This window comes from Camellia sinensis, chromosome 4 (assembly GCF_055761805.1).
Source record: "Camellia sinensis isolate YWXY chromosome 4, ASM5576180v1, whole genome shotgun sequence".
Taxonomy (NCBI): domain Eukaryota; kingdom Viridiplantae; phylum Streptophyta; class Magnoliopsida; order Ericales; family Theaceae; genus Camellia; species Camellia sinensis.
This window is the reverse complement of record NC_138964.1, coordinates 172,551,132-172,569,297: the sequence shown is the minus strand read 5'-3', so window position 1 is coordinate 172,569,297 and position 18,166 is coordinate 172,551,132. Positions and strand designations below refer to the sequence as shown.

The 18,166-nt window shown below is 36.1% G+C and overlaps 1 protein-coding gene across 8 annotated transcripts; it reads right to left on the bottom strand.

Moving 5' to 3' along the window:
• Positions 1-1,623: 1,623 nt before the first annotated feature.
• Positions 1,624-10,850, bottom strand: LOC114281577 (uncharacterized). 8 transcript variants are annotated; one of them, XM_082866941.1, is made up of 7 exons: positions 10,574-10,850; positions 9,038-9,139; positions 8,456-8,593; positions 3,825-3,974; positions 2,286-2,887; positions 2,064-2,186; positions 1,624-1,923 (listed from the first exon to the last, which is right to left on the bottom strand). In XM_082866941.1, exons 3-5 carry the CDS (start codon positions 8,500-8,502, stop codon positions 2,767-2,769), a joined length of 318 nt encoding a protein of 105 aa, XP_082723067.1. In that variant the 5' UTR covers positions 8,503-8,593; positions 9,038-9,139; positions 10,574-10,850; the 3' UTR covers positions 1,624-1,923; positions 2,064-2,186; positions 2,286-2,766. The 8 variants fall into 8 exon arrangements, with proteins under 8 accessions (XP_082723067.1, XP_082723070.1, XP_082723066.1 ...); XM_082866944.1 differs by having other exon boundaries at positions 9,042-9,139; XM_082866940.1 differs by having other exon boundaries at positions 10,591-10,850.
• Positions 10,851-18,166: the final 7,316 nt, after the last annotated feature.

Genomic DNA, 18,166 nt, shown 5'->3' with positions numbered 1-18,166 from the left:
CTTTCCTCCCTGAAATTGAATCTGCTGCCCTTGAAGTTGATTTTGTATCCTCTGCCCACCTTCTTTCATACCTATCCTCCTTCGCACCCTCGGATCAAACCTTTGGGTCTTTTGAAACTCTGCTTTTTTCACCTGCAAAGCCCTATTATCACACCACAAACCATCTGTCTTCTGTATTACTACCTCTGCAGCCACATCACAATCATATCTAACAAAGCCAAATCTAGATCTTGTTGCTTGTCTCCTTTTCCTTGGGATGAACACATCTTTAACGATTCCAAACTTGCTGAAAAGGTTGAACAATCCTTTGGGATCCATTGACTCTGGGATATGATCCACGAAAATGGTGATTAACCCTTGCTCCGATCGATATCCTTGCTGCCAAATCGTGCTCTTTCTCCTTCGTAGTACTGGATTCCATCCACCTTCTCTCTCTTCCATCTCTGAGTAATGCGCAGATATATATATATTGATTGATGATTTTAGGTGAATTAGTAGAAGTTGGGACCATAAGTAATGTACCAGAACTCGTGTCTCATGTTCCAATCGTCAAGAATTGTTCTTGGTAGGATTGTTAGGGCATGGGGCCAAACAATCCACTTTAGTGGTCAAGTTTGGCTAACCTAAAAAAGTACACTTATTTCATCTTTTTATCTTTTTTGGGTCACATCAATCAACATCTCCTCTCTACTTTTTGCTACACATAATACAAAAAAAATAAAAAGTGCACTTATTTAGTCTTCCCAAACTTGGCCTAACCATTGACAAGATTGATGGTTACGAACACAAGTTCAAGTAAAACTAGTATCAATCATCCCCAACATTTTTTGATTTTAAATGAAAAAAAAAAGAAAAAAGAACTAGGAACACGAGGAGAATTTGTAAAAATGATCTCATCCTTTTGCTACCAATAGTACATTCACCTCGATCATCATTTTGCTTCTTTAGGAAAGCTCAATTAAAACATTAGTTTTCCACAAAGGATTGGAATCCTCAATGGACACTACAAGAATTAACACTTTTGGCAACAAAAAAATTGGTCGCTAAAAGTCTATTTTTGGTCGGCAAAAGTTATCCGCGACCAATTTTTTTGGTCGCTACTTTGGTTGCCAATTGAGGGTCGGCAAAAGTAATTCGCGACCAAAATTGTGATTGGTCGGCAAAAGTTGGATTTTGCCGACTAAATTTTTGGTCGCTAAATATTTAATTACCGCGACTAATTTATTTTGTCGCCAAAACACTTTGGTCGCGAAAAGTGATATTTTCCCGACCAAATTTCTTAGTCGTCAATTGTCACATTTCGCGACCAAAAATTTTGGTCGCCAATTATTACATTTCGCGACCAAATTTTTTGGTCGCCAATTATCACATTTCGCGACCAAAAAAATTGGTCGCCATTTGTGTCTTTTCGCGACCAAAACTTTTGGTCGGCAAAAGTGAGATTCCACGACCAAGAGCTGTTTTGGTCGGCAATACATGTATTTTTTGCGACCAAAACTCTTGGTCGGCAATTGTCATTTTTTGCAAAAAAAAATTATTTTGGATGTCGCAACTAATAAATTAGTCACCAAAGCAGGAAAACAATACACCTGTAATTCCTAATAATTCATTCAATCCATAATAAACCTATAATTTTAAAGCATCATTCAAATTAATTGAATCATTAACATTCGACACAATACATAAGGGCCCCACCTTGAGCCCTTAGTTTACTAGTGAAAATTTAAAGGATTTGTTTCAAACATTTCTCATCGATAAACAACTTCAGGATATCTTTTGAACAGTTTGTCATATGGAAGCCTGAAGTTCATCCGGGCTTACAGCAGTTCCATTTGGGGTATCATCAGCACGGAGCTGCGAAGAGACATCATCTATGGCAGAGTTTAGCTGCGCGATCTTCTCAGTCAAGATTTTGCGTGTACTCTGTTCTCATCAAATCATATAAAGTGGATGAGAGTTCATATTGTCAACATGAATCAATGACAAGATCCCTAGTAAAAATTAAAAAATACACCAAATCTTTTGGCAGTTGCAGTTGCCAAAATGCAAGAGAAAGATCTCACCTCCAAGGCTTTCTCTTCATCATATATGAATTTTGGCAACTTTCTCATCAAATCTTTCCTGTCTGCTCCTGCCAGTGCCGTGCTGATCTGTAAGGCAAATGAACCTCACAGCAACTATGTTATCTAATGAAATTTGAAGTACCGCATATCAAACAATCCAGAGATTTGACCAAATAAATCCAATTCTAATGGATAGACAACAGTTCAGGAATACACACATACCTGGGGTGCATATATACAACCTAGTGCTCCAACAACAATTCCACCCAAGACAAAGCCACTAACAAAGATACTTGCACTACTTGGTCTTCCACCATCCACACTGCACATGCACACAAAGTGAAAAATTGTCTTAGAAAAAATAAAGTTCAATCTGACAAGAAGTGACAACAAAATGCTCAAGAACTAAAACAGGATTCTTTGAAAATCATCATAGATGTAAAAGTTTAGAAACTATCTTTTGTAGTCAGCATCAGCAAGGTCATGCTTAATCTGAAATGGTAAGCAAGCATCAAGGGGACCAGAACCATGCCACAATAACTAAAAGGCAACAATTCATGCATGTATGCATTTGCATGTCCGTATGCATGAGAGAGAGAGAGGCAACTTGCATCAAGTAACTACAAGGGGGGAAAAAATTAAATTATACATTTTTATATGATGTTCATATATATTTAGTTAAGATTCTGAGACCAACTTGACATTAATGTAATTTGCCACTAATCCAAAGTACTTCCTTACCGTTCTCTTCCTTTCTTTCCGTAGTTATGTCGTGTACTATATGCATATTCTTTATCAAATCTCTCTGTTCTTTTTGGTATGTCCTGGAACACAAGTGGTAGTTTAGTTACCTCCATTCTTGCAAAACTTGCCTCTGTGATTATCTGATGTTTGTAACTTGGTTACTCTATGTTGAAGATTAGATCATGAACTTGTAATGCATTCCCACTTTAATTCTCATTCAAACCAATTTCTATTTTGTTTTGTTGTAGTCTCTCAAGCATCAGACAGAAATTCATAATTGTAGTGTGTATTGATTTGTTTTTTCACCTTCCATAGAATTTCATTGCTTATGTTTCTGTTCAATCATAACTTGCTTTCTATGCAGATTTTGTCTTAGACTATGTGATGGAGATGGCTCAACTGTTTGGCCAATTTATCTTTTTCCTAAGATCCATCAAGAAAACATAATGGTAACAAATTCTTATTGCTGAATGTCTCAATTTTCAAAATTATAGTCAAATAATATCTCATTCTAATTAATTTTTCAAAAACATAAGCCAAGTAAGATTTCATTTTGACATTTAATCTGGAAAAAATTTGGGCCTATGTGTAATATTAGATGGCTGTTGTTAACTGACAACTAGTATTCGTTTTTTTCTTTCTGAAAGTGCATAATTTCAATAGGTCCAATGTTTGAATTTGTAAAACATGGGCATCCAGAATCTGGTGCATAATTTAATGTTTTAATAGTATATACAATGAAATTCTATGAAAGGTGAAAAAACAAATCAAAACATGGGCATCATAAAAATTAAATTATACATCAAATAACTAGGAAGTGCAAGTATATAGTTATACATTTTTATTTTCTTCATTCAAGTTCACATGTTTACTTACCACAAAAAATTAAATTAATATTATTCACATTCTTGCTACAAGCAACTATTTTCAGTGAAAGCGCATCAAATCAATCCCCAAACAGATAACTGCAACATTTAGAGGAATTATAGTGTAATTATATATGAATCTTTTACTTACATCCCATGCATGCTGGATGTAAAATCTGAACTGTTAGTTGCAGGAACGTTTCCTTGAAGCTTATTCCTATCCAGCCGAAGTTCCTCAAGGTATTTAAAATTGCCAAGTTCAGAAGGCAGCTTTCCAGTCAACCCATTGGATTGAAGGTTCCTGAAACAAGAAAAGCAAAATCTCAAACCAGAAGCAAACACATAAACTCAATTGAAGAAACAAAATGTCAAACACCATTTACATTTTCACAAGGCTGGTCAAGCTCCCAAGCTCGGAAGGAATTGGACCTGATAGTTGATTATTTCCCAAATCCAAGACCTTTAGGTACTTTAACATGCCACTTAGCCAATCCAAATATAAGGAGGATAATCATTTTTGTATTGTTAATAGGCAATGAAAAGTCCAAAAGCCAAAATGATGATTATGACACTAGTGCTAAGGAACTCATTTCTTGATAAATGATAACCCAATAGGCCTACCAAGACACACACTAAATTCAAATCAATTCCCACTTCCAATATGTTTGTTTGAATTTAAAACAAATTTAAGAGTCTGTTCAGAAGTACTATCAAGATTTTGCCACATAATTTCAGACTACACAGCAAAAAAATAAATTTGGTTGTATTCTAAGAAAATCTTATGTGGAAACTAATTTTCTAATTTGGTGATTGATGGAACTTACTTATCATTTGCTTTTCCAAGTCAATAAACAACCATATGAAGGTCTTCTTCTTTTATTTATTTATTTATTTTTTTTATCAGCAAAAAAAGAGGAACCTTTATAGATGGAAAATCATACAAGATATGAGATTACATCAAATAAAGGGAAGGAGTTTGGTGAGGAACCAAACCCGAAAGGAAAAAAAAAAGCAGAAGAATAGAACACAGACAAAGAGAACCAAAAACAGAACAGAAAACTGAACAGAACAAGCACAGCAGACACAGCAGAGAGGAAGGCAAACTTTGCATACATGGACCTTACACAGCAGATTCATCCATAAATTTCCAGCAGCCCACAAATTTCCAGCTCAAATCAGTTTAACAACTCAGCAAAACAAGATTTCCAACAAACATAGCAGAGCACAGCACAGCAAAGCAAATTTCAGCCCAACAAACACAGCACAGCAAATTTCAGCACTCCACCTTATATCAGTCAGAGCAGTTCTGCTTTCCACATTAAGAAACAATATATTAAAAAAAAAAGGGGTGTGATTGAAGCAAGAATGTCAAGATGGGTGATTCCTGTTAGATCAACAGCCATGTGGGATATAATCTAACTGTTTTCCCCTCCCATTCACCTTCCAAATGTTCTTTGTCAATAAGTTTGGCTAGTTCTCCTAGGTGGTTCCATCTTTTGAGCACCAAATTGAGGCACATCATCACCTTATTTGAATTCTTGAATAAAAAATATATTATTGACGTGCGATGGTAGGGGGAGAGGGGAAGAGAACGATGGAGAAGAGAGAATATGATAGAAAAAAAAGAGAGGAAGAAGATGGGCAGAGAAGAGAGAAAAGGGAAATTAGGTAAAGTCATTTTTTGGTGTAAAATGATTGTTTTATGAGAGGGCAATTACAAATTCAACATTTCTGTTAGGTCTGTTGGTGAACTAACTATGTCAGTGAAGCTCAATATAATTTCATGAAACTAGTGGGACTTGTTCTAATAAACCCAAACCTTATGAGAGAGCAGTGTAATTTACCCATTAAGTAACTTAGCAAAGTATGCTGGCCCATTATCCAGTAATTATAACTGTATAGGATGAGTCAATATTGTGTTTTATTCCAAGTTTTAATGGTTTGTTACAATTTTATCTTTTCAAGTAGTTCAAGCTGAGAGAGTGAGGTCGTTGTTGATTTCATGATTATAAGGATCAGTATTAAAGTGATTGGAAGGTTATTCCGGGTAAGAGAGTGAGTGAGATCATTGTTGAATACGGGATTGGTCTTGTGATTAAATGCATCTATTTTCTTTATTCTTACTTATGACTCCACAAGACAAGCTGCAACACTCAGTTATGACTCTTTAAGTAATTCATTCTGCTAACCATAGGTGCTGCGACGATTCAAGTATACTTAAAAATGTCAATGGATTAGTTACCGTATAGGTCAAGTGGGTGGGTTATTAGTCTATGAGGAATTTTCATCTTATACCTAAGAGAATGTACAAATGTAGGGAAGTACATTACATTATAGGTAAACTTGACCAAACTAGCTGTTGCTAGCCTTAAACTTAGAATGCTAATTCTCTCAGGCTGTGTTTGGCTATTGGATTTGTGTAGGGGTTTGTAGAGGGAAAAATAAACTTGACCAAACTAGTTGTTCCTATGTGTACTTCTCTATGATGAGTATGTATATGTATTTTAATTATTTGTTTAATGAAAGTTGAAGTTTTTATAATTATTGTAATACAATTGCACAGTTGAAAGCCAATGCCAGAGTGGTCAAATCGCAGTGTATATAATGCATATGTATGTGTATGCTTATGCACCAGCTGGGGAAAATAACACAAAAAAAAAAACTCCACTTCATTCAGCTATAAAGGCCACTAAATTACAACATGATTAGAAACTTAACGTGCTTAACTATATCAGCAATCTTTTGTAGAGCTTGATGATGAGACTTCGCATTAGCTTATAGAATCGAATGAGCAAAAATGACATATCAGAAAAGCATAAAAGCATGAAGATCATTAAAAAATATCATTTGGTGGGAAAAATATCACACAAACAAGAGAGAATAAAATGTAGCATAAATGAAAGGAAGTCCAACTTATTTGCTATCACGCTGGTCAATCCCCAGTGCCAACCTAACCTTGTTCAAAGCAGCAGAAAAATATAGAAGACCCTAAACCTCAATATTAAAAATTTATTTGGTCTATTCTACTTAAAACAAACCAACTTCTACAAATGCCCTATGAATACAAATGTAAAGCAACAAATAACTGATCCACCATGAGGAGAAGACCTTCACAGGTAAGGCATAAAGATCAGATCAGATAACACTAATGGACAATCACAAATTGAGAGTGAATTCCTGTACTTCTTGTAACCTGTACTTCTTGTAACCTGTACTTCTTGTTTCCCATGAAGAGAGTGAATTCCATAGTCACGACACCAGATATGGCTGTGTTTTTCATGGCGGCTAACGCACGGACCAAGCAGGTAAAGGGTGGAAACGTGAGGATATCACTGCAGTCTGGTCAGGTTGGCGATTCAAGGTTAAATTTGGAGGGTGTCGAGGGGTTTCCGGCACCAGAGTTCAAGTATAGAGTAGCGGTGAGTAGGTCAAAGAAGCCCATGTTGGATACAATCCCAGAAGAGCCTCTTTGTTTGAGCAGAAAATCTATGTACCATGAATTTTTATTTCGAAACTCACCTCAAAAGTGAGGTTAGTCAAAAATTGTTGTCAATGTTATATAGAAGGAAAATCACTAGTTGTCTAATACATCAGGTAGGAAGCACCCAAGGCATCTAATCCATAGTTGATGGGACTTGATTAGGAATCCAGTGGATCCTATATAATCATGTTTGGTTGGTAAAAATAACATGGTACTAATTGTCCTTAGGATTATGAATCGCTCACATTGTGGGATTAGCATTCCCATGAAGTGGGATTGTGAATCCAATCCTATAAAATTGGATGTGAAAAGACTAGTTTGTTGTACTTTACAACAACAAAGCAACCTTTTAGACAAGGATTTTGTTGAAGTGTGTCCCTAGGGCATGAGTTTACAAGTTTAAAAAGAATGCACATTCTGCATGACTTAACGTGTGCCTTAAAAGGCACACATCAACTACACTAGTAATCTCATCACTCAATCCCATTGCACTTGTAATCTAACTCAACTTGATCCAACAATCAAACATGGCCTAAATACACCCACTTAATTTTTCTACACACTTGCTACAACGATCCTAATCATTGTACTCTATGAAATGCTAGCAGTTGATCCGTATGTACGAGATAAAAGGAGAATGAAAATCAAAATAATATTTCATAAATTATTTAGGGAAAGGAGGTTGGTATATCTGAATAATCAAACCTTGTGTCCTGGCTTCCACATAGGAATAGGAAGGAGTAAGCCTTGCCTCCTACTCTGGATATTGGAGTGTAGGGAGGTGATCTTCTTGCATCCTATTCCTGTATGTGAAAGTGAAGGGAGGGTGTTCTGCTACAAGTTCAAGTTTACTGTTTTATGGCACGACTTAAAACAAGAGATACAACAGATGGCGCACAAAGCTATGAGGTCCAAGTTAAATACTAGATTTGGATTTTTCGCTTCATGAAGGAATCCAAAGCAAATGAGACAATTAGGAAGAGACTTGTAGTAAGGCATGGTCAGTTTGAAAGAATCAGCAAAGAGAATGTGTAAGCAAACGGAGTGAAGCCAGTGTGTTCGTGCTTGTTAGTCCTAGCTTTCACCAATGCAACGCAGACCTAACCTTTGTGCTATGTGCAAAGTGACTGCTCTAGCTAGAACTGGTGTGTTTTTGCTTTTTAGTCCAAAAATTTACCAATGCACTAAAAAATAAATAAATAAAACCTATTTTTTTATTAAAAAAACAAAACTAGTCAAACAGATTGTTCTTCCTTTACAATTAATCTAAATATAAATAAAAAAATCTTCACAGAACATACCTACGAGACTCATGGAATAAGCCTCCAAGCTTGATGCATGATATCATTGTTTATAAAAGGGCGCAAGGACCACATCAGGCTGTAGCTTTCTAGTTCTCCTGATGACGATTTGAGATTAAGTGAAGAAACGATCCTTTGCTACAACAAAGTGATAATTTTCTCAGTCAGACCCCCTAAAAAGTGTTGACCGAAGGAGAACTTAAACCTTGTCATAGAATGTACACAATTTTCCCAGATTCAGATCATTATGCAGAAAAAGAGAAGAAATTAATCTCCCAATTTGGTTGGTTTTCAAAATCTATTATGTTATTTTTTCTTCAAAAAAACTAAAAACTAGTTTGGGGAAAAAATTGACCCAAAAAAAAAAAAAAGAAACTCATAATTTCATATGATTTCCACTTTTTTGGGACAATTTGTTTTTTCAAAAATTTGAAGAAAAAAATTTGGTATTTATGTTCATCAAATTAACTTTTATTTTTCCAAAAAAAAAATAAAATTAGGAAACATATTCTGAAAATGAAACCAAACAAGGCAATAAATCTTCAAATTAGAAATATCACACAACATGAGGGAGCTTAGTACCTGCATAATGTAGTCCAGCTTCACCATACTATATATAACACTCATCATGGCAGCATAATCAGTGTGTTCTGGTTTCGGAAGCTCAGAAGATACGGTTTCCTCCTGAAGAAAAAAAGAATCACAATGTTATAATTCAAACCGGAAACTAATCTCAAATAAGAGTTCTAAATACCTCTGCAGGTGGTGTTTGCGACAAGAAATTGTTGCACATCAATCAAAAATTAATAATTTGGCCAATTTCAAGCTAGATAGCCTTTTCTTTTACATTTTTTCCAAAAACAAATTTTATTGAAGCCCTTTGGATTTAATATATAACCAAAATCTAGGCATGAAATGCAGTGGAAGTAGACGAATAAATGCAAATAATTAAATCATCAAAAATTGAGAACAATCATTGCAAGTGGAAACAATCAGCTCAAATTTTGCAAATAGCAAACCATGTAAAGAGACTAAGTTATTTCTGCAAAAGGAGGGCGAGTGTTGCCAACCACCACATTAATACCATGTCACTCCAATAGAAAGATCTGACATCATTAAGCTGTTTATTAAATTATTTGTCATGTTTTATTTAGTTGAAAATCTCCCCTTACGCACTCTACTATACGGCAATGGGCAAGTTCACTCCGGGCTCCCCTTTCACCATGAGATCAAACAACTATATTATTGGGAAGTAGTAAACCATAGTTCTAGTCCTAGGATTCCATATCGTTCATTGTCTTAGAGCTCCCAACTATGAAGATCTTTTCTCGAGCTAGTCAACAATTTGTGGATCCATGGTTTGTCTTTCTCCCAACAAGCCAAAAAATTTACCAGCCAAGCATGATAGATCAGAAGCCATCATATCTGTTGGCCACAACATTAAAACACAAAATAATTGCACCGAAAAATTGGGATGACCATTAACTTCAAACCCAATTAGCACCAAGAGACCTTGGTGCCTCAGTGTGCCTAGCACCTCAAATAAATGTATCACAAGTCAAATTGCAGCAATGAACATTCTAGAAAGATATCCACCCCAAAACAAATACTCGTCTCTCAAGAATATCGAAATTAACAACCCCATGTCAAATCCCAAACAACCCTAATTCAAGTAAAGTAGGTGTGCAAGCAAGCATCTAAATAACAAAATCGTATACCTTGTTTATCTATTTCATACTCTCGTTCTAAGAAGTACAAACAAGGGAATGGATATGGGCATTGGTAGGAAGACGAGACAACGATTTTAAACAATTAGAAGATTAATGCTATTGAGATTAACATGACCAAGATTCAGAGTCAAAAGCTGCCCAGAAGATTAATGCTATTGAGATTACAGAAGACACTGTATCTTCACCTATCCATCATAATGTAGAGCTAAGAACTCCATTGGAACAAAAGGTTGAGTTACAAGATGATCAACTTGATGTGGAATCATGGGGTGAGCAAGATTCAGAATCAAAATCTGCCCTTCAGATTAATGTTATTGAGAAAGCAATCTCAAATAATTAAAAGGCTAGAGAGGGAGAGAGCGAGAAACAGAGAGAGAGACAGACAGACCGAGAGTGAGAGAGAACCTGTGAGGATGCGGCGGCGGCGGTGGTGGCGCTAGCAGTGGCGTGCGACGTTGGTCTGAGATGAGGTGAGATTGGGTGAGGATCTTCTAGAAATGAGGAGTCCATTAGACAGAGGGCAATGGCGATTTGCGGCGGTGGCGATGTGCGACGGACTTGAGCAATGGTGGTGAGGGACTTCGGTGAGCTACATAGAGTGGGCACCGATTGAGAGAGAGAACACAGAGAGAGGGAGAGGGCAGACCAACATGGACACAGAGAGGGGGCTAGAGACAGAAGAGATTAGGGCTTTTTTTTCTCTTTTTTTTTTTTTTTTTTTTTCTATTTTCCTGTACAAAATGACGTCGTTTTAAAAATGGCGACCAAATTTTTTTGTCGCAAAAAAAATTCAATTCCCGCCTCTATAAAAATCAAATTTCCCTCCCAAATTTTTGGCGACCAAAAGACTATATTAGTCGCAGAAAAGGTACATTCGCCGACAAACTTTTTTAGTCGCCAAATCTCAATCAACGGCGACTAAAATATTAGTCGCTAAAAGTACAAATTTGGCGACTAATTTTTTTTTGGTTGCTGAAAATAAGTTTTTGGCGATCAAATTTTTGGTCGCCAAAAAATATGTGACCTTCCGCGACCAAATTTGTAGTTGGTTGGCAAAAGCATACCACTTTCTGCGACCAACTCATTTTTTGGTCGCCAAAATATAACCTTCTGCGACCAATAATATTTGGTCGCCAAAAATAATGATCATTCGCGACTAATTAATATTTGGTCGCCAAATGTCATTTTTTTGTGACTAAAATTTATTTGGTCGGCAAAAGTGGTTGCAAAATGTGTAAATTCTTGTAGTGGGATGTGCTAATGTATGTTGTGTCTTCTGCAAGGCTAAGGTGGAGACAACAAATCATGTGTTACTTTTTTGCGGTTTGTTTGGCTGATCTAGTCTCACATTGTCAAATGGTGGGGGGATCCAATGGGTCTTACCATTGTCTGTGAATAGTCTGCTTCAATGGTAGGTTGGAACTCGGCTGAAAAAGTTGGAGAGGAAGATATGGAATGCCATTTCTTTTGCTGTGCTATGGTCTATTTGGAAATAGGGAAACGATTGTGTATTTAATGGATCTCAACCAAATTTGGAAGAACTTTGTGGGACTATAAAAGTGAGAATTGCCTTGTGTTTAATAATATTTCTCCTTTTTTGCTGATCAAAAGAATTTCGCTTCTTTAGGAAAGGATGGCTACACTACAAGAAAATATGCTTTTGGCGACTAATTTTTTAGTCGCCAAAAGTATTGATTTTTGTCGCCGAAATACTTTGCCAACCAAAAATTTTGATCGCTGGTTTTGTCAGGATACATCGTCGCCGACAGTATTAGCGACTAAAAAACATTTAATCGCCAAAAGTACTACAAAAATAACAGGTATTAGTGACGAAAAGAGCCTTAGTTGCTCATAACTGACATTGGCGCCCAAAGGGTAAATTAATTCGTTTAACTCACATCTTTAGCTACTAAATCTTTTGTTGCAAAAACTTAAAATATGTACGGCGACGAAATTATTAGTCGCCAATAGTGCTATTTCAACTATTAAATGTTTTAGTCGCGGAAAAATTGATTCTTGTTTAGCTACTACACAGGTTAGTCGCTTATAATTTTTTATTATATTTTGGCGACTAAAAATTTAGTCGCCAAAAGTATTTTGAGTTTTAACTACTAAACAGTTAGTCGCCATAACTGTTTTCATTTCGTTTTAGCTACTAAATATTTAGTCGCCAACAGATTTATTTATTTTTGGCTACCAATTGTTTTGTCACCAAAAACCTCATTTTATATTTTTGTTTTGTTTTTTTCATTTTAATAAATTTTGTCAGAACCTGTATGTTTCCACTGCAACCTGTAATAGGTATACAACCTATATATATTATCACATATTCCGTAATGCATGTTTCACTTACAACCATCAAACAAAAAATAACACCTGCTAATGTAAACTTATATATAAACCAACTATATATATTCCAATTACAAATAATAACGTCATACATTCCAAATACGTTACCAAAACAATGTCCTCTATACACAACATTTTTACTATACTATACATTGTAATGATCATTTGTCAAGGTACAAATTACCATGGTAATATGTACCACGACAAAAGGTAATCTATATATACCACCAGAGCAATTAATACAAGCTCCAAAAATACTATGTACCCCACCAAAAATTATATGTACGATGTATTCAAATTCCACACAAAAAGATTACGAAGACAAAAACTTCCCAAATTTGCAAAACTGTGAATTATCTTCCGAGCAAAAAAAATAGAAGATCCACATGTCAATGCCAAAAGCCATCTACACAACAAAAATTACACCCATTAGTTCCATTGTAAACAAAAAGTTATAGCCATCTACAGAAACAGAAATTGCAAGGATGTCAATTGTAATTGAAATTATATTTAAATATAGTTTGAATTTAGGAATTTGAATATAGTTTCTTTACACTTTAAATTGTATTTAAAGTTTAAATTTAAAGTGTAAAAAATTTCCCAAGTCAGGCATGAGCCTCAAGTCAAGTTTTGTCTAATGTGTAAACATATATATATTTTATTCATAAATGTTCATGTATAGAGATGCTTATAGAACATATATATTTGTAAGCTTTAATATATAAGCTTTAATATATTTTTATAACCTTTCTGGCGTTTTTCACGGCAACCCCCAACGTACATGTGCTAATTACGTCCCGTCTATCCCCACAGGTCCTTTTTTATACGAGGAAGCTACCCATGCCATCCTTATCGTGGTTCGGGGGCAGCTTTCAAATTTCGGCCCTCGAAGGCCTTTTTTCGGCTAAGTTTAGGGCGTTTTTCACGCAAACTCCAACGTACACGTGCTAATTACGTACCGTCTATCCCCATAGGTCCTATTTGACACAAGGAAGCTACCCGTGCCATCCTTACGGTGGCTCGGGGGCTGCTTTCAATTTTCGGCCCTTGAAGGCCTTTTTTCGGTTAAGTTTATGGCGTTTTTCACGCCAACTCCCAACGTACACGTGCTAATTATGTCATGTTTGTCCCCATAAGTCCTATTTGACACGAGGAAGCTACCCGTGCCATCCCTACAGTACTTCGGGGGCTGGTTTGAAATTCCGAGCCTCGAAGGCCTTTTTTCGGCTAAGTTTATAGCGTTTTCCACGGCAACTCCCAACATATGCGTGCTAATTATGTCCCATATATCCCTACAGGTCCTATTTGACATGAGGAAACTACCTGTGCCATCCATACAGTGGTTCGTGGGTTACTTTCAATTTTCGGCCCTCGAAGGCCTTTTTTCGGCTAAGTTTATGGCGTTTTCCACGCCAACTCCCAACGTACACGTGCTAATTACATCTCGTTTGACCCCACAAGTCCTATTTGACATGAGGAAGCTACCTGTGCCATTCCTATAGTGGTTCAGGGGCTGCTTTCAATTTTCGGCCCTCGAAGGCCTTTTTTTGGCTAAGTTTATGGCGTTTTTTACGCCAACTCCCAACGGACACGTGCTTATTACGTCCCGTCTGTCCCCACAAGTGCTATTTGACACGAGAAAGCTACCCATGCCATCCCTACAGTGGTTCGGGGGTTGCTTTCAAATTTCGGCCCTCGAAAGCCTTTTTTCGGCTAAGTTTATGGCGTTTTTCACGCTAACTCCCAACGTACACGTGCTAATCATGTCCCATCTGTCCCCACAGGTCCTATTTAACACAAGGAAGCTACCCGTGCCATCCCTACAGTGGTTCGGGGGCTGCTTTCAAATTTGGGCCCTCGAAGGCCATTTTTCGGCTAAGTTTATGATGTTTTCCACGCCAACTCCCAACGTACACGTGCTAATTACGTCCCGTCTGTCCTCACAGGTCCTATTTGACATGAGGAAGCTACCTGTGCCATCCCTACAATGGTTCGGGGGATGCTTTCAATTTTCGGCCCTCGAAGGCCTTTTTTCGGCTAAGTTTGTGGCGTTTTCCACGCCAACTCCCAACGTACACGTGCTAATTACGTCCCGTCTGTCCCCACAGGTCCGATTTGACATGAGGAAGCTACCTGTGCCATCCCTATAGTGATTCGGGGGCTGCTTTCAATTTTTCGCCCTCGAAGGCCTTTTTTTGGCTAAGTTTATGTACGCAACAGACATACATGAATAATAAACGTCGCATACGTTAGTAGTGTAACTACTACAATTGCTTATAATGTTTGGTAGAGCCTCTGTGTAAAGTAACATAACATTGAAAATAATAACACTAGTAAATTGCATCTACTTTTGCATTCTAATAACCAACCAAATTATTGAACCATCCACGTCTCCAAGCAACACAAAATGTTTTAATAGATCAGTTTCCTCAATAACGACACAACATGTCAAAGTTCAATAATGCAAGGGTTAAAGAAACCATTAAATTTAGAGCATTTAGATTTCAAAATTCCTGAGCATTTATGATCCTTTAACAAGCTAGAACTGAATTTTCTGATGATCGTATTTCAAAAAACTGAATAGCATGCAACAATTTATACAGAACTCATGGAATTACTGTGTCAAACAGCCGCATTACATGCAAGCAGGTGAGGTGCTCCAGTCATAAGAATTCCTTGTAAATTTAAGGCCCAAGACCACGGCTTCAAGTTGGACTGGGCCATGTGAGCCTAATTTTGTCTTTAATTTAAGCTTCCTTATCCAATTCAGGAAACAATTATGAAAAAAATTAAAACTTATAACACAAAATCTTGAAGTGCATTACAAAAATTAAGGTAGAATATTGAATCAAGAAAAACAAAAAATAAACTTTATTTCTCAAAGCACATAATTACATTCATTATGATTATGTTATTAAATTCCATGCAGATGCTCGTTTAATAAAAATATAGTCATTACTTTCACAGTTGGGGTGCTATTACTGTGCTACTCATTTATTTTTATCAATTTTAATTTCATTATTTTACTAAAACTGTATACCTACACACAAAAATAAAATAAAAAATGAAAGTGTTAGAGAGAGTCATGAGTCCAACTCATTTGTAAGACTATGTAACACCTTACCTTAGCAAGGAGAGTCCTGCCTGTTCCAGGTGCTCCACTCAAAAGAATTCCCTGTAAATTTATGTATTATATTTAGTAAAACCAGAAGACAAGAACAAACAAAGCTATTTCAAAAAGTAAAATGGGATTTCCTTCAATAGTATGTGATCCCAAATGTATTAAGAAAACAAAGCCATGACAATTAGGCACTACAAACAGAGAAATCCAAATTTAATAAATGTATTTTACAATTTGAACAAGGTAATTGTGTTATGTATGGATATCACAAGCATGAAAATATCTTGCCAACAAACAATTGAGAGATATTAGATATGTACTTTTGGAGTCATTTGATTCACCAAGTACACAGACCTACATACACGGCAAGAACTACTTACAATAATTGATCAAACACCAAGGACTCCAACAGTAATGGATAACATTTTAAAGAGATTATATGCATAAGAGGACCAGTTGATGCAAGTAAATATATTTTCAAATGACTAAATCTTGTGTCAGATTAACAACCAACACAACATGAATAACAACCAAACAGCAGCACACAAAACAACAAAACAAGGCCCCAGAAAACCCTATTCGTTCTGCCGGGGACAATGTGTACAATGCCGGAGGCTTTTTGAAAGAGCCATTCACATGCCTTATCAAGTGTAACTCCTTTCGTATTCGCATGTCCTCCAGATCCAAACATGTTTTGTTCGTGTCCTTGTTCTTGCCATCTATGCTCAATAGTGTCCCAAGTAGATTGTCACAAGTATTCTTCTCTATGTGCATGACATCAAGGTTATGTCGAAGCTTAAGTGTTTTCCAATAGGGTAAGTCGAACAAAATGCTTCTTTTTGTCCAGTTCGGAGTTGGATTTTCAGTCCGTTGTCTTTTTTGGTTGGTTGGATGCTTTCCATATGGCCTATACGTCCCCAAATTAATTTGCTCTAGTATTTGTTCTCCCGATAACTCCACAGGTTTGTACCGATTCTCAATTTCATCGTTGAATAGCTTATTTCTTCGCCAAGTATGGTTCTCACCCTATCTTACTTCGTAAACTCTGAGATGATGCATCTGTTGTGAGAATTGAAAAATATTTATCTTAAATCAATTTTATAAAATAATATTGAAAGCAAAACAGATTCTGAAAAACTAGGTTTTACAATTCAACAAAAGTATATATACATATATATAACAGAATAAGTAAAAGATGAAAGGGTTCAGAAAATAGCCTGTGTGATTGTGAGAGGCACGTCAAAGACGTTGTCCTAAAGTCGTTATACGCTCCCTCCGTGCAGGTTCTAACGATCACAAACGACTTCAAAATACAATCCAAAAACTTTACAAGATCTGATACAATGCACAGTTGCACCAGAAGAATTTGCCAAGAATGTATCAATTGTCCAGAAATATAAAATATTGTAAAGAGAAGAATGAGAGAGAGAAAACAGAGTACGTTATATACCTTTTCTTAATAATAGAGTCCTGTATAAAAAGGATCTATGGTGTCTGTTAGGAACAAACACACCTATTCCTTTTGAAACCAAACACATATTTAAAATTCAAATAAATAAGACTATAAAAGGAAATAAATAAATAATAAAATATAATAATAAATAAAAATAATTAAAGTTTTGAAGCATTTAGGAAATCTCCAACAATCCCCCACAAGATTCAAAACTTTGTAAAACAGTCAAATAAAAATAAATAAATAAATAAATAAATAATATAGGCAACTTTAAAACCATACAATGGGTGTAGGTGTTTTTCAAACTTGAACCTCACTTAGTGTTAACAGTTTCATTCTGAAAGAATCTTAGTGAACTAGGTCTTGAACTAAATCCCTTTTATTAGGATTCAACATGTCACACATATGGTATGATACATAACTGTGGCGCGGGTTAGCACTATTAGCAGCCATGTGCTCAATCTTGATTCTCATGAGAGTTTTAGGAAATAGCCCTATTTCCATGGTCACGGCTTCATGACGCTCTCACTTAGGTGAATCCTCCAAAGATAGAAGTGACGGATGTCTATCTTGCGAGAGTTTGCTCGCCTCGGATTCATTTAGAGTACATACTCTTCCTTAGCCATCACATTTACATCAGCACTAATTTCTTAGGGATGAGCAGGAGAATGTAAATAATAAGTTTAATAAAATCTCCTTCTTTAAAGTGTTGGAATACAAGTCACACTATAAGGATTGTTCCTACCCATTGAACTTCCTTCATGGGATCTCCAATCACAGAAGTTGGGTTACTTTCTTAGTTTACTCCTTATGGGCTTAGACCCATCCCCCTCGATAAATCTAAGAATACACTCTTAGATAAACCTTTTGTTAACCGATTAGCAATATTCTTTTCAGATTTCACAAAATTCAAAGATACAACATTTTTATTCACCAAACTTTTTATAGATTTATACCTCACTTGCATATGTCTATTTATCTTTTTATTAGTATGTGCTTGTCTCACAAGTTCTATTACAGCTCTTTTATCACAATGTATAGAAATAACAAGTATAGGA

Bases quoted from the DNA above. Each gene is read 5' to 3' on its own strand.
- LOC114281577 (XM_082866937.1), bottom strand. From the start codon at position 4,151: ATGTTAAAGTACCTAAAGGTCTTGGATTTGGGAAATAATCAACTATCA. The intron at 3,975-4,056 runs GTAAATGGTGTT...TTCTTGTTTCAG, and splicing joins TTGACCAGCCTTGTGAAAAT to GAACCTTCAATCCAATGGGT. The intron at 2,888-3,824 runs GTAAGTAAAAGA...CTTGTGTTCCAG, and splicing joins ACATCCAGCATGCATGGGAT to GACATACCAAAAAGAACAGA.